The sequence below is a fragment of the Lepus europaeus genome, chromosome 2 (assembly GCF_033115175.1).
Source record: "Lepus europaeus isolate LE1 chromosome 2, mLepTim1.pri, whole genome shotgun sequence".
Taxonomy (NCBI): Eukaryota; Metazoa; Chordata; class Mammalia; order Lagomorpha; family Leporidae; genus Lepus; species Lepus europaeus.
In genome coordinates, this window is record NC_084828.1 from 101,116,063 (window position 1) to 101,138,638 (window position 22,576).

At 39.0% G+C, this 22,576-nt stretch overlaps 1 protein-coding gene across 1 annotated transcript in view; it reads right to left on the minus strand.

Annotated features, from left to right (window-relative positions):
- Positions 1-14,421, minus strand: part of KCNMB2 (potassium calcium-activated channel subfamily M regulatory beta subunit 2) — a 39,179-nt gene extending 24,758 nt beyond the window's left edge. Inside the window, exon 1 of the mRNA XM_062177818.1 lies at positions 14,361-14,421. Coding sequence (XP_062033802.1) covers positions 14,361-14,416 — 56 coding nt within the window. The 5' untranslated portion in view covers positions 14,417-14,421. The remainder of the gene's footprint in view (positions 1-14,360) is intronic.
- Positions 14,422-22,576: the final 8,155 nt, after the last annotated feature.

Sequence of the window (22,576 nt, forward strand, 5' to 3'; positions counted from 1 at the left end):
CTGGCTTTGGCTTGGCCCAGCCTCAGCCATTGTGAACATTTGGAGAGTAAACAACAAATGGGAGTTCTCTGGCTGTCTCTCCGTCTCTCAAATCAACACATAAAAATTAAAAAAAAAAAAAAAAAGAATGGTACAGGACTTAAATCAGAGAGAAGGACTATGAGATTGTTACGGTAGTGTTGGCAAAGGATGATGAGGACTGGAACCAGGATCAAAGTAGGATAGAGAGCAAGGATTTACGGAGAAATATCTAAGAGATGAAACTTGAGGATTTGGTGATTGATAGAATACAGGGCATGATAAGGAAATGAGAAAAAGGATGTAGGTTAGAGTTACATTCTAATGCTTTGTGAGGATGACTTGGGGAAGTGTTGGAGAGCAGTAAGGCAGGATTCTTATTCTGTACTATTCCAGACTCCAGAGGGACTTTTGCTGACCTTGCCATATAAGGAAGGAGAAGCTGACTGTACGTTTGTAGACTTCCTTTCTATAAATTTAGTGTCTTGAACTAAGATGGAAAAGTGACTAATCTGGCTGGTGAAGTCAATCAGAACCTGATAGTCAGAGGGCAGTTCTATCCTTTGGGTGAATTTGAAGGTCATTGTTCACATTGGCACAATTTAAAAAAAATCCTTTTGTATTTGTCATTGTACAAGTCTAATATGTCTTGTATTTGTCATTGTACAAGTCTGATTTGTCTTTCTTCTAGTGTCCAGGTCCTAAGCCCTAACTGGGGAAGTGAACGTCCACGGCCTGAGACTGAATAGGCATATGAGGTGGCCCTGGGTACACCAGAATGTGTTCAAAGCAAGGTGGATGGGCCATGAGCTCTATTTTGAACAGTATCATGCTTCATCTTAGGAAAACTTGGGCTTTGGGGGTTAAGGTGGCACTACTAACAGAGCAGGTATTTCATCTCCCTTTGCCTCTTTGGGTCTCTTTTCTACGAATCTACCCAAGAAGGTGAGGGTTAGATGTGGTGATTATGAGAAAAAAGAAAAATAAGGCTGATACAGTTTACTGAAGTAGAGACTTCAGGAGCACAAATGAATCTGGGGCAGGAAAAAAAATTCAGTGTTGTGTGGAAGTTAGGCACAGAAAAGGAATTTGACAAAGTTTGAAGTAGATCTAGACTTGGCATGTCTTGGCAAGACAGTATGTTTAAGGCAGAATTGGTTTCATGGTGAGCCACAAATCAATATGGCAGATAAAACTCAACATTTATACATGTTGACAATAACAACTACTATGTGTGTTCAATCTTTACTACATATAAAAGAAACATCCTGCCCAAATCCTTTTGGTGAATGTGGGTTATTAACAAATCTACAGAGGAAATCCAAAGATAGGGAAAGTCAGTGTGATAAACATCTTGTAAGCAAAAGATTAGCAGTTGTTCAATAAAGCTTCATTTTTATCCCACACAACAGTCAAACCAGTACAATTTTAGGTCAATCCTCATGTTCGTATAGTTTCTTAAGTTTGATATTAGGGCTCAGGCTATCATTAATTCGTATGTGAATTATTTATGAAATTGTATATACAGATATGGATGTAAAGAACAAAAAGTGCAAGAAAGACTTTCTTCTTGGCCTTCCCCCATTTAAATTCAGTTTCTCTTGGTGTCTATCCTATAGGGAGCAAAGTATTCAGGCTAAGGCAGGATAACATTCATTTATTTATTAGTCAACATTTTAAAAAATATTTATAAAATGAAGTATACAGGGCTAAATTCTGTGGATACAAAGTGAATAAGACTCGATGTCCTGATGGAGTTGAGAGAGATATCAATCATGACAAGGTATGGCAGTGGGAGTATTTGGAGAGGTGTACAAGAGGGAAGCAAGCCAATATGCTGAGGCCCAGTTTGCCAAAGGATCAGTTACTGAATGGCTAATCCACCAAAAGCCAATTTGTTGAAGGATCCATTCACAAATGAATAATTTACCCACTTTACTGTACTTACAAATTTAGCAAATATTTATTTTAAGGAGTATTGTTTCAAATATAGTAGAGGAATGTGAATAAATGTTCCTTCTGAATAGTTTAAGACTATATTTGTTCAAGAATACATTTAAATTTAAGAATACATTTATTCATAAAGAATATATTCTTATGAATATAAATTCTTCTTGGCAGCATCTTAAGATCAGTTTGATTTTCTAAAAAGCTGTTTCTTAGGGAGCCTGAGTCCCTTTATAAATATATTCTAATGAATATATTCATACTTACATTTTTTTGAATATGTGCAAATATATTCTGATATAATGCTGTTTTAGCATTTCATGAAAGAGCCTTTCAGATTCTACAGTTTCTATTGATTTCAAATCATTTTTAGAATCATTTGATGTTTTGTTAGCATTTTAGTATCATTGCAATTATTGCAGCACATCTTACATTATGACCACTTTGATGGATTTGCTGGCCTAATCAATTAACCAAAATTTGCTTCTTTTATTCATTCATAAAGTTATAGTTTGATTTTGGATAGAAACTTTGAATGGTTTTTTGAAGTTTTTGTGAAGTTTTATCTGAACAGTTTTTAATTTGTCTTGATGATATCATTTTACTAAATGCTTAATTTGCCTCTGTTCTGGTGCTGTTATTGCAACAAGAGGGATCTAGGGGGAAGTTGAAGAGCAGAATCAGTCAAATGCGCAACCTGTTCTGGTCTAAGAAGTGGAATAACCCAGGGGCAGAAAAAGGAACAGAGATAGCAGGAGAGCATGTATGAAATAGGAGTCCAGGGATTATTAGGGATCAAAAAGAAGGGAAAACAAAGCAACTGATATCTGGACACAGAAATGAAAAGACAGAGGAGCCAAAAATGGCTTCAGAGGCTGAAAGTCTGAAGGCCCCAGTTCCTATAATCTTTTTGGTTCCTGGTAACTCATTTAATGTAGATCATTATAGAGCTGTGTAGGATTACAATGACTATACAAAGTTTTGATACAAAGCTAAATTTGATAAATTCATCAAGATGATGGGCAAATGATTTTTTTTTTTGGCAAATTGATGTAAGGAAAATTAGCTATCATTGTGTCATAAATTCCTTAAAATGGACATTCAGTGAAACAACAGTAGATGAACTTACCCAGGGCTATGATTTATGTAGCCATACCTTGATTTAAGCGGTGGTGGTTAAGGATCTTGTGACAAACTGAATTGCGTCTTAGATGAGCAAACAATTGAGAAGGTGAAGAATATGCAGGCAGAATTTGAGAGATTAGGGGTAGTTGAGGATTCCAGGATGTGGTGGGTGGGCGATGGCAGGCAGTAAGCTGGTTAGATGGGCTAGAGCCAAAGATAAAAGAGCTTGGATATCTTCTGAAATTAGAAGGGACAGTAAGAGAATTTAATTGACTTCTGTGATTATATATGTTCTTGAGCAAGATCTCAAGTTAGTGTGGTTGGTTGTTTAGAAAGGTTTACATCTGCAGGCAAAGAGACTAATTTTGAAATGCTCCCTGTGTTTCTTGCACTACATAAAAGAGGGGTTAAAAAAAGTGGTGGAAAAGATGATGACTTTTAGAACTGGGCAATATTTTTGTCCAGACTTAACGACTCATATTTTGGGTTTCAGTAAGGCTGTTTGAGTTGTCAAAGAAAACAAAAGACAGCTTGGGTAAATAACATGGGAAGGGCAGGAAGACAAGTCTGCAAAGGACCTTGTAGTTGCCAGAGAAGTAAGAGGGGGAGCTAATGGGTGTCATAAAGAGGAGGGAAGATAAGAATTAGAAGAGAAGAATTGGAGAAACACCAAGGTAGCAGAATAGGGAGGGAGCTTACTGCTCTAGTCTAGAGGAAGATAAAAAAATGTGGAAAGAGTGCAATCTCAGGGAACAGTTGGGAGAACATGGCAGAAGAAACTCCATGCAAATTAGAGGGACACTGTGGACCTATGTGGAGGATGTGGGCTCATGCAACTCAGGACCTCAGCAGCTGAGTGCCTCAACACCAGCTTTGGGTAATGAGATGAGACCAGACTGCCGCAGCCCAAGCCACTGGCAATAGAGCTGTAGGAAGAGACTGGCATGAGTCTGGCTTAGAGCTCTGTGGGAGACAGAGCTTGAGGAAAGAAAAGCAGTCATGTTTCTCTTTCCCTGACCACTCGGCACCAGTGTCTTGTAAATAGCTGTGAGTGGGCTGGTGTCATTTTGGACACTGGTAACAGCTGTGCCAGCTTGTGTCCAGGTGCCCAGCAACCAGCTGAGAAGAGATGCCTGAGTCTGGCTGGGAGAATTAACAGGGGGCTGAGTGCTTGAACATGTGGGAGGCTTGTGTGCTGTGACTGTAGAAACACTACGGCTGCATGTGAGGATGCAGGGTGTGGCTGGGTCTTGGGGAGTCACTGTGAGCAGCTCCATATGCTTGGAGCTCCCTGATTCCCTGGTGAAGGTCACTGTTGCAGGATGTGTACTCACACTGAGGACTGTCCTTTGTGTGTATCTTGTGACAGTGTGGTAAATGTTGGACCACAGGGGCTAGCACTGAGGCATTGGTCTCCTTGGAGGAGGGGCGGTGGATGTGAGACTATGCCAACAGAGCTAAATAAACCTGCATGCTGATTAAAAAAAAAGAGAGAGAGAGATTTACTATGCCAAATTTGGGAGTCACCTTGGACACTCCCCTCACTCTGGAGCACTGAACAGAGCTCCCTGACCACACCCACCACACATCTCTGGACATTCACTGAAAGAGCAGACACTCCACTAATCCATACAGGCATAGTTCAAACACAAAAAGCCATCACAGGGAAAAAATATATCTCTACAAATGCCTAAAAATAAATTTAGCCATTCAAGAAAAAGAAAGACAACATCATGCTCCCAAAGGGACACAACAACACTTCAATGCTAGAATGTGAAAATAAAGAGACTGAAGAGAAGCCAGAAACAGAATTAAAAAAAAATTCATCATAGGATTATTTAGAAGTAATCAGAAGGAAATCCACAAACTAAAAAAACCCATACATGACATGAGTGAAAATCTCTCTAATGAAATTGAGACTTTAAATAGAAATCAAAACAAAATATTAGAAATGAAGAATTCAATAGACAAAAAATGTGGTGGAATCCTAGCCACTAGACTTCCACTTTGACTATGACCTTGTCTAAATAAGATCAGAGTCAGTGAACTCAAAATGCTTCCATAGCCTTGGCAACTCATGACAAGAGCCTAGGGTGATTACTGATGCCATAAACAAGAGTGTCAAATTGTTCAGTCAACAACAGGAGTCACTGTGCACTTACTGCTCATGTAGGATCTCTGTCCTTAATGTGTTGTCCAATGTGAAGTAATGCTATAACTAGTACTCAAACAGTATTTTTCACTTTGTGTTTCTGTGTGGGTGCAAACTGTTGAAATCTTTACTTAATATATGCTAAATTGATCTTCTGTATATAAAGATAATTGAAAATGAATCTTGATGCGAATGGAATGGGAGAGGGAGCACAAGATGGGAGAGTTGCAAAATGGGAGGGTTGCGCAAGGTGGGAGGGAAGTTATGGTGGGAGGGAAGCCATTGTAATCTATATACTGTACTTTGGAAATTTATATTTATTAAATAAAAGTTTAAAAAAATAAGAAAAAAATGTGGTGGAAAATCTTAACAACAGAATCGGTGAGGCAGAAGAAAGGAAAGAATACAAATCTCTGAAAATTTTATGGTTAGACCAGAAAAAGGATAAAGAAATTAGAAAACTAAAAAACTGTTGGAGATCCAAGGGATACTATCAAATACCCAACATGTGGGTCTTAAGAGTTCCTGAAGGTGTAGAAAGAGAGAATGGGTTAGAAGGCCTTTTTAGTAAAATAATTACAAAAAGCTTCCCTAATTTTAAAAGAAAGGGACATCAAACAGGCTAGGAGACAATAGTGAGCTATATTCCAAGGCTTAAGAGAAAAAAAAAAAAAAAACTGTCAACCCAGAATATGGTACCCTGCAAAATTCTCACTTATGAATGAAAGTGAAATAAAGACCTTCCAGAAATTGAAAGAATTTGACACCACCCATCTAGCCTTACAAAACATGCTAAAGATGTGCTATACCAGCTCTTTTTTGGTTCCTGTTAGCATGGAATATCTTGTTCCATCCTTTCACTTTCAGTCTGCATGTATCTTTGTTGGAGAGAAACTCAGAAACATAGGCATCACTATGAAAGAAGGTGAAGGCAGAAAATCTCCCAGCAAAAGTACAAAGGAAATCCAAAGTAAACAAGAGGAATTTTTAAAAATTTTTTTGACAGGCAGGGTTAGACAGTGAGAGAGAGAGAGAGAGACAGAGAGAAAGGTCTTCCTTCCGCTAGTTCACTCCCCTAATGGCCGCCATGGCTGGTGCTGCGCCGATCTGAAGCAAGGAGCTGGGTGCTTCCTCCTGGTCTCCCATGTGGGCGCAGGGACCCAAGTACTTGGGCCATCCTCCACTGCCCTCCAGGGCCACAGCAGAGAGCTGGACTGGAAGAGGAGCAACCTGGACTAGAACCTGGGATGCTGGCGCCACAGGCAGAGGATTAGCCAAGTGAGCCACAGCGCAAAAATCACAGTGCAAAGTCATTACTTATCAATAGTCACCTTGAATGTAAATGGCCTCAACTCTCCAGTTAAAAGATACAAACTGGCCGAATGAAACAAAAAATCTCTGTGCTGCTTTCAAGAAACACATCTCACCAACAAAGATGCATGTAGACTGAAAGTGAAAGGATGTAAGAAGATATTTGATGCTAACAGGAACCAAAAAAGAGCTGGTGTAGCCATCCTAATATCAGACAACATAGACTTTAACACAAAAAGTGTTAAAAGAGACAAAGACACAATGGAATGATTAAGGGTCCACTTCAACAGGAAGATGTGACTATAATAAATGTATATGCAACTAATTACGGAGCACTTGGCTATTTAAAAGGAATGTTAATGTTAATGGATATAAAGGGAGACGTAGACTCCAATGCAATAGTAAGGGGAGACTTCAATCCTACTTTTGGCAATGGACAGATGAACCAAACAAAAAATCAGCAAGGCAATAAGTTAACTGACACTATATGCCAAATGGACTTAACATATCTATAGAACTTTTCATCCTACAATTGCAGAATACACATTCTTCTCACCAGTGCATGGAACTTTCTTTAGTATAAACAACAGACCAGGCCATTAAGCAAGTCTCAGCAAATTCAAAAGAAGTCGAAATCATACCATGCAATCATACCAGTTGAAATCATACCAGCTGGAAATCAACAACTCAAGAATCTCTAGAACATATGCAAACACATGGAGACTGAACAATATACCAAGACAGAAATTAACAGTAATAAAGACCTCCTAACAAAGAAAAGCCCAGGACCAGAAAAGCCCAGCAGCCCAGGCCTGCTGAATTCTACCCCAATTCTTCCCAAGCTATTTAAAACAGTTGAAAGGGAGGGAATCCTCCCAAATTCTTTCTACAAAGCCAGCATCACCTTAATTCCTAAACCTGAAAAAGTTACAACAAAGAAAGAGAACTACTGACCAATTTTCCTTATGAACATGGATGCAAAAATCCTCAACAAATGTCAATCGAATCGAACAACACATCATAAATAACATTCACACTGACCAAGTGGGATTTATCATTTATTTGTGAATGGTCACAAATCAAACAATGTAATACATACATTAACAAGTTGAAGAAAAAAAAACATATGATTATTTCAATAGATGCAGAGAAAGCATTTGATAAAATACAATATTATTTCATGATGAAAACCCTGAGCAAATTTGGTATAGAGGGAATGTTTCTCAACACAATTTATGACAAACCCATGGCTAGCATCCTACTGAATGGGGAAAAGCTGGAAGCATTCCCACTGAGATCCAGAACCAGACAAGGATGCCCACTCTCACCATTGCTATTCAATATAATCCTGGAAGTTTTAGCCAGAGCCATTAAGCAAGAAAAAGAAATTAAAGGGATACATATTGGGATTGAGGAAGTCCAACCATCTCTCTTTGCAGATGACCTGATTTCATATATAGGGGATCCAAAAGATTCTACCAAGAGACTATTGGAACTCATAGAAGAGTTTGGTAAAGTATCAGGATATAAAATCAATACACAAAAATCAACAGCCTTTGTATACACAGACAATGCCACACCTGAAAAAGAACTTCTAAGACCAATCCCATTGACAGTAACTATAAAAAACCAAATGTCTTGGAATAAATTTAACCAAAGATGTCAAAGATCTCTACAATGAGAATTACAAAACATTTAAAAAGAAATAGAAGAAGATCCAAAACTGTGGAAAATTCTTCCATGCTCATTAATTGGAAGAATCAATCATCATCAAAATGTGCATAGTACCAAAAGCAATTTACAGATTTAACACAATTCCAATCAAAGTGCCAAGGACATTCTCAGATATAGAAAAAATTATGCTGAAATTCATATGGAGACACAGGAGACCCCAAATAGCTAAAGCAATCTTATACAGTAAAAACAAAGCTGGCGGCATCAATATATCAGATTTCAAGACATGCTAAAGGGCAATTATAATCAAAACAGCCTGGTAGTGGTACAAAAACCAATGGAACAGGGTAGAAGTGCCATAAAGCCATCTGTACATCCACAACAAACTTACCTTTGAGAAAGAAGCTAAAATCAATTTTTGGAACAAGGACAGTCTCTTCAACAAATGGTGCTGGGAAACCTAGATTTCCATATGCAGACATATGAAGCAAGACCCCTATCTTACACCTTGAACAAAAAATCCACTCAAAATGCATTAATTACCTAAATCTATGATGTGATACCATCAATTACTAGAGAATATTGGGAAACCCTGCAAGCCATTGGCATAGGCATAGAGTTCTTGGAAAAGAGCTCTTCAGAGGCACAGTCAATCAAAGCCAAAATTGACAAATGAGGTTACATCATATTTAGAAACTTCTATACTGTAAAAGAATCACTCAGCAAAGTGAAGAGGTAACTGACAGGATGGGAGAAATTATTTGCAAACTGTGCAAGGATTATAAAGGATTATAAAGGATTAATAACCAGAATATATAAAGAGATCCAGAAACTCAACAACAATAATACAAACAACTTGGTTAAGAAATGGGCAAAGTAGTTAAACAGGCATTTTTCAAAAGAGGAAATCCCAAATGGCCTACAGACATATGAAAAAATGCTCAAGATCACTAGCCATCAGGGAAATGCAAATCAAAACCACAATGAGGTTTCACCTCAGCCCCGTTAGAATGGCTTTCATAGAGAAATCAATAACCAACCAATGCTGGTGAGGATGTGAGGAAAAAGGTCCCCTTACCCACCATTGGTGGGAATGTAAGCTGGTAAATCCATTATGAAAGACAATATGGAGATCTCTCAGAAATTTGAATAAAGACCTACCATATGAACCCTCCATCCCACTCCTGGGAATTTACCCAAGGGAAATGAAATCAGCATATGAAAGGGTCATCTATACCCCTATCTTTACTGCAGCACAATTCGCAATAGCTAAGTAATCAACCTAAATGCCTCTCAATGAAGACTAGATAAATAAATTATGAGATATGTACACCATGGAATACTACACAGTGTTAAAAATGAAATCTAGTTATTTACAATAAAATAAGTGAAACTGAAAAACATCATTCTTAGTGAAATAAGCCAGTCCCAAAGGCACAAATACCATGTGTTCTCCCTTACCTGTGATAACTAATTGAGCACTTAAAAGGCAATCTGTAGAAGTAAACACTTTGAGAAGAAATGAGTTTGAACTGCTTTTGTCTCAACTGTTGAAGAACAGTCCCCCCCCCATAGATTTTTTTGTTGAACTCTTTACTTAACATAGAGTTAATCATGTGTATAAAGTTAATTGAAAATAAATCTTAGTGAAAAATGAGAGTGGGACTAGGAGAGGGTGGAGGAAGAGGGGTGGGAAGTGAGAGTGTGGATACAGTGGGAAGAATCATCATGTTCCTAAAGTTGCAATTATGAAATATATGAAGTTTGTATTCATTAAATAAGAGGTTTCTAGGAACAAAAAAGAAAAAATACCATAAATTAACTGTTAGATTTAAAGAAAATTCAATAAAAACCCTGAGAGATGTTTTGGATCTTTTTGCAAGTGATATATGGTGACTTATCCAGCTGATTTTGAAATTCACATGTAAGTGCAAATGAGTAACAATAGTAAATAAATTTCTGATGACAAAAGGAAAAGATCGGTGAATTGCCCTATTAGATATCAGGATATATTGCAATACTACAGTTTGTAAACTCAAGAGTGGTACTTGAGATAGAAAAAATTAATCAACAGAACCGAGTAGAAGTCCAGGAACATATACATGCAGATATGGGAATGTCTTGTATACCACATGTGTGTCTTTAGCTACATGGGGAAAAGATAAACTGTCCAATAAATGTCTAACCATTTAGAAAAAAAAAATACTTGGATGCCTATTTCACACTGACACAAAAATCTACTGTCCATGATTAAAGACTTAATTGTGAAAGGTAAAGTAAAGAAACATTTAGAAAATTATCTAAGAGGTTCTTTTAAATCTGGATAGAAAGAGCATTTGGAATGTTCAAAAGATTTCCTGTTAGAATACATTAAACTTAATGACATATGTTTATCAATAGACATCATAAAGAAAATGAAGAGAGAAGGCACAAACTAGGAGAGACTATTTGTCTACATATGGCAGAAGATTACTATAAACTTTTCTAAAGAATGGCTACAAATCAAAAATGAAAAGATAATCCAATAGAAAAATGGACCAGAATATTTAAATCGTCATGTTACAGAAAAGGACCAAGGGAATAGGTGCTATCATATTAATAATCTGAAAAGTGAGAATTAAAATCATAATACCATCTGCTTTAATGAAAATTAAAAATCTGAACACTCTAAGTAAGACTGTAGAGCAACAAGAATTACTGCTTTGGGAAACAATAGCATTTTATCTAATAAATTTGAAACTCTATACTTTGGAACCAATCATTTCTATATTAGGCATTTAGTCCTAAAAACTGCATGTATGCATGCACAGGGAGTGACTAAGAAGTACTATAACAGCATTTCAGAGAACTATAAATAATGCAGTGTCCATTAACAGTAGACTAGATGAATGAATAGTAGTGTATTTGTACAATGGCATACTACACAGCTGAGAAAATGGACTACAGCTACTCATCAACAGTGTGATATTTCATAGGAAAGAAAGTTGCAGAACATATACATATAGGATGATTCCATTTATTTAATGTCTCCAGATATTCAGAAGTAGACATTATATTGTTTAAAGACTCAAATGTGATAAAGTTATTGCAAAAAACAAGGAAATGATAAGTATAAAATTCAGAATGATGGTTATCTCTGGTGGGGAGTTGGATAAGGAGTTGGTTGATATTGGGAAAGCATCCTCAAGAATTTCAAAATTTCTGATTGTTGTATTTGTTTAAGCTAAATGATGGGTACTCAGATGTTCATAATATTCTTTGTATGTTAATACCCATGACATTCATTTTATATCAGTTCATTACTTAGTAAAAACTGGAATTCCAAGATTACTGAATAGGGTGCAGACATACTGATTTCAGCTGCCCCAAGAAGTGAAAAGAACAAAGGAAGGACCACATTTCCAGAGGTCTAACAGAAGTTTTTGGCAGAGAAATAAAAAAATAAAAGAAGACTGTGGGACAGGAGGAGACAGAGACACTGCTGTAGCCAGCCATGTGGCTCAGCCACCAGCTGGTTGCAAGCTGCCATTTTACCACATCAAGGTGGGCAGAAATTGCTCAAGCAACACCCTGCTGCTTGGAGTTTTGGCTGAGAGGGAACTCCACAGTCACCCACTGACTGGCCTGGGGAGCTGACTACATTCTGAGCAACTGCTGGGCTTGAGTCAGGGAGACTGCCTTGCTTCCTTCACCTCCCCCACTCTGCAGTTTAAGTCAGGCAGTCAGGAGGAGGCACCAGCTTCCTTAGAAGTGAAAGGAGTTGGAGGCAACCTGTGTCACTGCTGATATTGCTTAGGGGAGAACTTTGCAGACCACACTGCCTTTGAGACTGGCTTGGAGTGCCAGCTGGGGGCAGGGTGCCCACCTAACCCTGTGGATAGAGAGCACATTGCCTGCTTCCCATCTGGCTCCACAAAAGCTCCCAGCAACAACCAGGGAAGAGGCACCATCATCATCAGGGGAGTGTAGGCAGCCCTGGCTCATGTGCTGCAAGGAGGGGATTTTATCTGAGGGAAAATCCATGATCCCTACTGACTTTGAATCTGGCCTAGAGGGTTGGCAGAGGGCAAGGCACCCATTTAAGCCTGTGGGGCACTCTCCTCCCCTAACATGAAAGCAGAACAGTGACAGGCGCAGGCTCTGGGAACGCCTTGGCTCTCTCCATGGTTGGAGCAGGCTCATGGGGAGGCTCATGAGAGTGGATCACCTGCTCCCCTGTGGGAGCCCTGCATGCTATGACTGCGGGAATTCTGTAACTGCACTATAGGGTGTGGTTGTAGGTGGGTCTCTGGGCAATCACTGGATTTGGCTTCAGAGACTCAGAGTTCCCTGAGCAGGAGTAGCCTGCTCAAAGGAGTATCAGACGAAGTAGACTTATCATACAAAATTTTAAAAGAGACAAATATGGGATCAATTCAACAGGAAGATGTGAATAGTAAATACAGAGCACAAAAAAATGTAATGAATCTCTGCTCTTCTGTGCTCATCGCTAGTGCACTTTTTTAAATAAAGGAAATGAAAAAATTACATATAAAATATAGAATTTTAAAATGATAAAATTTTAGAGTGTTAAAGAGGTTGCTGAAAGATGATTCCAACTGGAAGCAAATGAAAAATAATATGAGCCTTTAAGCCTTAAGAAAAAGGGGGTGAAACCTGAAGATGAACAAAGGAAGTACATTTCCAGTTAATCTTACTGGTGTCAGGATGCAGATCAGGACTTTGTACAAACACTAGTTACCCTCTGACCTGTCATTTTACTTAAATACAATTTAATTATTTCCCCCATAATTTAGGTAACATAACATATTATGAAGCATATGGAAAATAAGGAAATGAAAACCTTTGTGGCGTAATGATAGTTTGTATGCAATTTTTCACTTGCTTTTTCCAGTGAATATTATGGCAAACCATTTTAGTGTGCTAAGTGATATATTACATTCCAAGATTTATTTAGCAGATTTTCTATTGTGAATATTGAAGTGGCTTATAAATTTTTGCTGTAATGTATAGTTTTGTGAAAACAACTTCGGTTTTGGAATTTTTCAGAGGATTTTTATGGAGACATTGGGAGCGAGGGGTGAGGGAGGGAGGAAAAGAACATCATTATGTCCTTAGGATTTTATCTACAAAGCACACCGAATCTGTTAAAAACTAATTAAAATTTAAAGAAAGGATTTTCATTTGTAGGACAATTACAATTGTAAAAAGAAAAATAAAAGTGCCAATTCTCAAAGTAATATTCAAGTAAACCTCCCTCAGGTCCTTCTTGTACCCAGCACCATTTATCAGTCCTGATTTCTATCAGTTTCTGCCTGATGTGCAACTTGATTAAGTTGCAATATGCAGAGAGAAGCAGTCATGTTTAAAATTTAGCTTCCCCTAACCAAAAGAACAGTACAAGGTCAATGAGAAAGAGAGACACATGGAAAAAGAAAACATATGAAAGGAAACTAAATATTTAAAAATGGCTAGAGAATTTTGTGAACACTGAAGTCTCTAAACCCAAGTGACAGTACTGAATTGAACTGCGTAATTGTCTATTTGTCTTTTGTTAACATTCCCTTTCCTCTTCTACCCTTCAATTTCTCCCCTCTCCTCAGACTACTCTAAGGATTCCGAGAGCTCCGTGCTGTGTTTTGTCTTCTCATAGTTCTGCTTTCCTTCTCTGCCGAGTGTTCAGTGCTCAGAAATCCAGTTTTCATCACTTCAGTCAGTACTTCCTGAGCATCTACCGCGTGCCAGGTAGAATGTTAGATGTTAGAAATTCAACAGAGAATAAGAGACAAAGTCTGTTAGGAGACAGAGCATGGTCAGAGTAGGAATGAGTCTGGAGGATCAGTCTGGCTACCTGAAGGCAGAACTAGAGTCAGCTAAGCAGAGGGGTCCCCATATGGGAGTGTGAGGGGCATTTCTGACAGGGAACAGACTTTGCAAAGCCATGTGGTGGCAGTGAGCATGCACAACACCAGGAGTTGGAAGGCCATGGTGACTGAACCCTTCTTCATCAGTGTAGAGCCCACCCCCACATGACAGAACTTAAAGCTCAGTGGCTGGCTGCATTCTGTCCCCTCCCTCTCAGTGTAGTAATTTACATGAGCTTGAAAAGAAGCTGGAGTCCCAGGGCATTCACCTTTTCTCATCGTGTCTGTAAGATGAAGAGGTCCGGCCGCTGGTCCATATAAACATCTTAGAGGATGTTGGTCCAGGGGCTCCTTTCCTTATGGTGGAAGTCCTGGAGGAACGGTAAAAAGACCTAGAAGAGATAGACACTCAAATTAAATTCACTCCTTTAAGTTTTGGGAACTCAGAATTAACAGCAACTGATAGCTCTCAGTGGATTGATGCTCTTAGATAACAGGTGTTTTTAAAAAATAAATTATTTTTATTTACTGGAAGTAAAGAGAGAGATAAAGAGAGAAGGTAGAGATAGAGCAAGATCTTCTATACATCTGTTTACTTCCCAAATGCCTGCAACAGCTGGAACTAAGCCAAATTGAAGCCAAAGGCAGGAATTCAATCCAAGTCCCCCATGTGGGTGGCAGGGACCCAATTACTTGAGCCATTACCTACTGCCTCTTACCATATGCAATAGCAGAAAGCTGGAATTCATAGTGGAGTAGGGACTCAAGCCCAGGTACTTCTGTTTTGGACATGGTTATCCCAGTTGGTGTCTTAATGGCTATGCCAAATGCTTGTCCCACCATCAGATTTTTTGATGCTGTGGGGGCAGTGGTTGTCAATCCTGAATGCACATTAAGATTGACTGCTAGTCTTTCAAAATTCACTAAAGCCTGATCCTTCCCTTAGAAACTGACTTTCTTCTTTTCTTCTTCTTCTCTTCCTTCTTTCTTCTTCTTCTTTTTTTAAATGCTACTTAATTGTTCCTAGTACACTACTGGGGTTGAGAGCCATTGACTTAGGGAACATGACTCTTCTAATTGATTTCAAAATCCTATTTTCCCCAAACTGTCATCTTGAAAACACAATTTTGGGATAGGTTCATACTTTATAGTGCACTATATTTCCCCAAAATTCTGGTTCACATTTGAATACTAAAATTCTACTTCTCCCTTCTTCCAAACGTTTCCCTTGATCCTGACAGATGTTGACAGGTGGAAGATGAGACATCATCTTTTAAATGTGCTCTACCACTGCCAATGTTGTGGGTTTGGCTTATTTCAACCAAATCTCTGACTGCGAAAATCACAGTATCAGTGGCTGCGGCAGATATTCACTAGTTCATAGACCCAGCGTGCTTTTTAGGTTGTGACTTGGTTTTCAAAGAAGTTCTGTCCTGTCCAAGTACAGCACTAAAATAATTATTTATCATTATTAATTTTTTTAATTTTTTTTTATTTTTGACAGGCAGAGTGGACAGTGAGAGAGAGACAGAGAGAAAGGTCTTCCTTTTGCCATTGGTTCACCCTCCAATGGCCGCCGCAGTAGGCGCGCTGCGGCTGGCGCACCGCGCTGATCCGATGGCAGGAGCCAGGTGCTTCTCCTAGTCTCCCATGCGGGTGCAGGGCCCAAGGACTTGGGCCATCCTCCACTGCACTCCCTGGCCACAGCAGAGAGCTGGCCTGGAAGAGAGGCAACCGGGACAGGATCGGTGCCCCGACCGGGACTAGAACCCGGTGTGCTGGCGCCGCAAGGCGGAGGATTAGCCTAGTGAGCCGTGGCGCGAGCCTATCATTATTAATTTTCTATGTAAGAATAATTTTCTAGGGAGTTAGGAACTAGAAGTATCATCAAAATCTTAATGGTATGTAGAAGTTGAAATGACAACACATCGCAACAAAGAAAAGAAGGTGATTCCTTCAGGGCTGCATAATCATCAGTGCCTATCCTTTTAGTTACTTCCAACATTAACAGTGAGCAGAAGACTGGAAATAATATTCACTACTTTGTAGTATATTAGCTATTATATTCCAGACACTTTGCATATATTTGCTATGTGTGCGGCATGAAATGCAATTCTATAGATCTGCATTATTATAGTTATACCATGAAAACCTGCAAGGTGCCAGATTACAGATGATGCTTTCCGGAGATGGAGATTTTTGCTTACATTTAGATAATGTGGATCAATGCTTCAAACTCATCTCTGATGAGTTTGTTCTCTCTAGAGAAATACATGGTCTAGCCTAGTGCTTCTCAGATGGTAGTGCACCTATAAATTGCCTGGGGTTCTGTTACAATGCAGATTCTGATCCCATGGTAGCTTTGGGGTGGAGCTCAAGATTCTTCATGTGTAACAATCTGGTGACACCTGATATTGGTGCTGTGTAGACAACACTGAGTAGCAAGAGCTCAGAGCATGCAGTCTGAGTAAGTAGTTGGTTATAGGCCCAGTTTTGTCACTCACTAGCTTATGAACTCGAGAAAGTCACCTGACTTCTTTAGGGCTTAGTTGTTTTTCATCTGTACCATGGAGAGTAGAAAACAGATAAGCTCTTAGATCCCTCTGAGGTCCAACATTTTATGCTGCAGTAATATGAATGAATTATGCATAGACACTGTCATTTTGTTTTAACTTTCTGGGGCTAGATTTATTTCTACCACCCACGGGGGTCAGCATGAGTATATGGAACAGAGGCTGTAGGCTGTAGCAGGGGTAACAAGTGTAGATGCAACAAGTCAAATGTCTACCCTTGGTCTCCTATGATAGGGCAAGAATGAAGTTATGTACCCAAATGGATGCCTTAGATAATTTTAGAAAGGTTTAGAAATTGAATCTACCAGCATTTTAAATGAATTGTATATGGGGTAAAGTTATTCGTGTTCCTTTTATTAACACCTTTAAAACATCAAATAGAATAGGGATTAAATCTGTTGTTAAAGCAAGTTAGTCTTCAAGGAAATAAGTATCATTTTAGCCTAAGTCTAATTTCTTCCTTCCTAAGGATGAAGATTGGCTTAAACTTTCAGGAACATCAACACAGACTCTGATAGAATCCCCTGGCAGCTGCAGTCACTCCTTCAAAGGGCTGATGGTGTGAGGAGCACAAAGGAAAGTGGCACAGTTTGAGTCTAGGTAAAACAGTCAATTATTGAGTATTGTCTTCTTACTGGCTGTTAGCCAGCATTTAATAGACACATCATACACATTATAAATGCTTTGAAATCGTTCAAAGTAAAAGAGGTTGTGGTAATTTCAATATATTTAGAATACTTTTCAGACTGTGTGTCATTATCCTGGCATTGCACCTTTGCTCTGTTGTTTTAAGATAATCCAAAAAGGGAAAGATGAAAGATATATTTATTCTAATTAAGTGTCTGAAGCTTCTTGGAAAGGACTTAATGACTCTTTAGATTATTCCAATAACCAATAAGTGGATTTGCAGTGTCTTTATTCTGTTTTTTTTCTTAAAGACAAAGTATTATTTAAAATCTGCTAAATTCATTGTTAATTAAAATGAAAGAGAGTAGCTGCTTTAAGGACAAAGGTACAAAGGTTCTTTAGAGGTTAAAAAAGATGTCCATGCTTTAAAGAAGCTCCCAGAATGCAAAATACGTGAGTGCAAGCTCCTTTGGAGGTGCTCTCCCAGCTCAATGGCAGCTCCCATCCCCCTAGCAAGCCCCTTACATAATTAACTAACTCTGTTCACTTTACAGGGTAAGGAGCATTTCATCTGAATTGTGGTTAGAAAAATGATACAGAGACTGAAGGGAAGCACTTTAAGAAGATTCTGTAACTTGGAATCTTAGTATGAAACAGAGATCTGCATTATGTTAGGATTGTGGGCAGAGGGAAGAAAACTGGATCTCATTCCCTGGTTAAATGACCTAGGAGCTGGGGTGAACCTGACAAAGCCATTACTATACAGTTGTAAATGAGCATGTTCTGAAAGAACTCCTAGAAGGCCTGATTTCAGCTTTGAATGAAAGCAGGGAGTCAGTGAGAATTTGGTTGTCTCGGAAACCTCATAGAGGGACACTTTCTGTGTCTCCGGCACAGACATGGCTAGTTTCTGCTACCCAGAATTGGCTCTGGCCATTCCCTCTGCCCCTCATTCCTGCCTAGTGAGTGAGTTACCAGGTTTTAAAGCCACTCAGACGTCCCCTCTTTGTAAGATTTTGCTGACCCACACGGGCAGGTTTCTCATCTCTACTCCGTTTTTGGTACTTGCCTCTGTTACTCCAAGGTACAATTTTTTCTGCTCCAGTGCAAATCTGTCTCCCCTATTAGGCCATGAGCATTTCCAGAGCACAATGCAGGACACACTGTCTTGTCATGCACTGGTTGCACTGGCTGGCTTGATCATCTAAGTATTTATCAGGAAATGTAGGCATTGGTGTGACTTTGGCCTCTTGTGCTCTGGCTCACCACTGCTGAGCGCAGCTGACATCTCCTTCCTGATCCTTACCTCAGCTCACCAGGTGTTTCCTTCTGTCACTCCCTACACCCTTTTCTTCCCCCTGTTGTCCTGTTCCCTCTGTCCCTTCACTGACTCGGACAGTAAGTTTTCATTGCTTGGGGCTGGGGCTGTGGTGTAGTAAGCTAAGCCTCCACTTGTGGTGCCAGCATCCTATATGGGCCCCAGTTCAAGTCTCCACCACTCCACTTCTGATCCAGCTCCCTGCTAACGACCTGGAAAAGCAGTGGAAGATGGACCAGGTGCTTGGGTCCCTGCATCCACTTAGGAGACCTAGAAAAAACTCCTGGCTCTGGATCAACCCCGCTCCTGCCTTTGTGGCTATTTGAGGAGAGAAACCAGCAAATAGAAGACCACTCTCTCTACCTCTAATAAATAAATAAATCTTTAAAAGAAATTTCCATCTTTTGCTAAATTGTCATTTACTAAAACTTTCTTTAGAAAGGACAATGTGGCCTAAAGGGGGGAAAAAAAGAGAGAGAGAGAGAGAGAGCACCAGATGGGGCCATTAATCTGCCTCTCACACCCACACCTACCAACTGTGTGATTTTGGACAAGTCAATTGAACATCCCCAAGGTTTAGTTTCTTCAATTGTCAAAATGGAAATTACACTATCTGCTTTTCTCTGCTGCTTGGAGATTAAATGGGACAATACAAGTGAAAGAACCTGAAGTAGATCATGGCACATAAAAAGCATATGAAACTTTAGTTTCTTTCTTCCTTTTTTCATTATTTAATTTAAAAGCAAATAGATTAGATGATTTTCTCTTTTTTGTAAAAAAGATCCAATTAAGTTGCTTTGTACACTGAGACTATTGATTTTTTTTTTGTCCTATGGGTTAGTGGAACTCAATAAAGGGAAAAGTTTTCTGAGATACTGAAATGATAAAAATCTGAAGTGCTTCCTCATTAATATGATACCATCCTAAGCAAGAGGAATGTAAAAACAGTGCCTCTCAGTACTGGCCACACATTGGAATCATCTGGGGGAACTTAAAAATAGTACTGATGGCTGGGCCTCCCCCCAGACCAATGAGAACATACATCGGGGAGTGGGTCTCTGGTGTCACTATGTTTTAGAAAGCTGTCCATATAATTTTAATATTTTTTTGCAGCCAAGGGGAGAAACACTGCTATAATCTATCAGTTCCAATTTTGTTGAGGTGGGGTTCTTTATGGATTTCCCCCTCCCCCGATCTCTAGAAGCTGCAGCTGGACTGGCTCCACAGGTGCTGCTCTGTGCAGTGGCTCCTCACTCTCTACCACTTCCTTGAGGTGACAGTTGCAAGGACAAGTGAGAAATGGAGCAGAGAAAGAGCAAAGTGGATGCAGTTTTCTGGTGTCAGTGCCCTTGAGCTATGCATATGGGATACTTTTAATGCACTCTGCTTTATTAAATGAGCAAGAAGGAGCCAACAGAACTATTTAACACATAATTACATGCCTAATCTTGCATAAAATTGTAACACTAATGACATCACAGTGGCAACCTGAAAGGTCATGCTAAGCACTGAAATTTGGGGTTGCTTCTAGTGTGTGAAACTTCATCTTTGCAGACGGCAAATTGTAGGTTCTCCACAGGAATTGAGTTGCTTTGGCTTCAGGCCCTTTTGGGGAGAAGCCAAATGTGTGGTGATAATTTTAGATCTAGTGATTTAATTTAGAAAATATTGGTACTTTTAATTAGGAGCAGTTTTAAATGTCATTGGGTTTTTTTTCCTACAAAATCAAATACACACTTTTCTTGTTTTAGTTCATTAATGTGTGTGTTCATTTGACAAACATTTATTAAGTTTATTCTATATGCCAGGGACCCTACTTGATGCCAAGTCAGTCCTGCTTCTAAGGAGTGCACAGTCCATGGGAGAGTCAGAAAAACAAATCAATATTTGCAGCATACAGGACTTGTTCTTTCTAAGGTTGCTGTGACTTCGCAGTGGGTATCTCCAATAGTTACTTGTCTTCTACATCATATTTAACCTCTCAGCTTGCTGAATTTGATATTGCTGATCATTTCCTTCTTAGGAGAGTACTTTACAAGCTTGATATAGAGGCCAATGCTTTGTTCTTTTTCTTTCTAGCTGCTCCTTCCATGTCTTTTGCTGGTTCTTATTTTTTGATCCATTCCTTGAGTATTGGTACCATATGGGGGATTGCAAGGATAACTGAAGTCTCCTGACAATGTCCCATTACAGAAAGGGAAAAGATCCTTTTCCCTGTGAGTAGCCCAGTTTATTTCCTATGTGCAGAGGTAAGGAAGAACTACATTGCTAAATGCTATTGCCTCTTTGAGAAGAATCAAATAAGAAAGAATGGATTCCCTGAATTCCTTTAAGGATTGCTTTTTAGCATCTGGGATGACCACGTATGGACTCTTCTGGTTGGAAAAGAGGTGATGGTCAAGTGTGACCTCTGTCATGTTGTACATGGACCAACTATTTGTAGATAGTGATGTGTTCAACTTCTATTTATGGAGAATGGCAGCTCAAGGTAAGCATTATACCTTTTTAGCCTGCTAGTGACTGGCTCATTGAACTCAGCGATGGACTTTAGTGTAGAGGCTCAGGGATTCTAATCTTCACTTTGTCACTGAGCAGTTGTATAACTGCCAGCAAATCACTATCTTTTCCCTCCAGTTTCACCATATGTGAAAAGATGACAATAGAGTAAAACTCTATTCTTTTAGTTAATTCAGCCTTCATTTCTTCTTTCAACAAATGTTTATTGAGGATGTAAGCATTTGGCAAGTACTGGGTTGAATGTTGGAGATAAGGTGATGAACACAACAATGACTTATTTTCAAGGAATCCATGGCTTAGAGGAAGAGACAAACAAGTTAGACAAGTGTTGATGGGTGAATATCTTTCATATAAGATTGCTATGCATATTCATAAACAATTAAAGATGTTTTGCATCACATCTGCAGCCATAACATCTATTGGAAATGACCATCTTGGCGTTTACTTGAAACAGCCTTGAAATTAGTTTCAGGTTGAAATTCCAGCTCTGTGATATAGTAATTATGTAACTGAAATACATTCCTAAATTCCCCAAACCTCACTTTACTTATCAAGAAAATCTATATAATAACATATCATCCAAGCTTGCCATGTGGATGATTTGAAATAATGTGTGACATTAAATAGGCACTCAGTAGATGTTAGTTTTTCTCCAGTTGGAAGAAATTGCAGATTCCACCCCCCCCCCCCCCCAAATTAGCTATCCTGATATCAAGCCCTTCTGTTTGATTCAGTTAGGAAAAAAGGAAAGTTCTATGCAGAAAAGGAAAACACATTTCTACATGGTCTTAATTAGCCTACTGTTCCATAATTCATTTTTTAATGAGCTTTTCAAGTGGAAAATCACAACTGATGTTCAGTTTGATTCCTTCCATGCTACGTATTTAAAACCAGTTTAACTGTTAAACATTTCACTCTATTGGGCATCACTCATACACAGCTGGTGTGAGAAAACCTGTTCAGAACTCATGTGTGCCTCCTAGATTGGTATAAATGACAGATTCATGCTGAAGCCACCCATCCCTTCTCAGTGAATGTGGCTTAACTCTTGCTTCTATTTCAATTGTAAATGAAGAGAGTTAACCTATAATAAGAGCTTTTCATAGAGAAGAACTAAGAATGCCAGTTATAGGCATAAAGATGTGTGATAGTTTGAGGACCTATAGAAATAGTGCATTTACATACACTGTTTGATCTAATACTGAAGTGAGCCTTATGAAAGTTTTATTTACCAGAAGGGGAAATTGGTACTCTTTAGAATTAGCCAATTTTCTCAGGTCACATAAGTATTAAGTGATGAAACTAGAATTTTTTTAATTTTTAAAATTAATTTATTTTAAAAACATTATTTATTTATCTGAAAGTCAGAGTTACACACAGAGAGAAGGAAAGGCAGAGAGAGAGAGAGAGAGAGTCTTCCACCTGCTGGTTCACTCCCCATTTGGCCGCA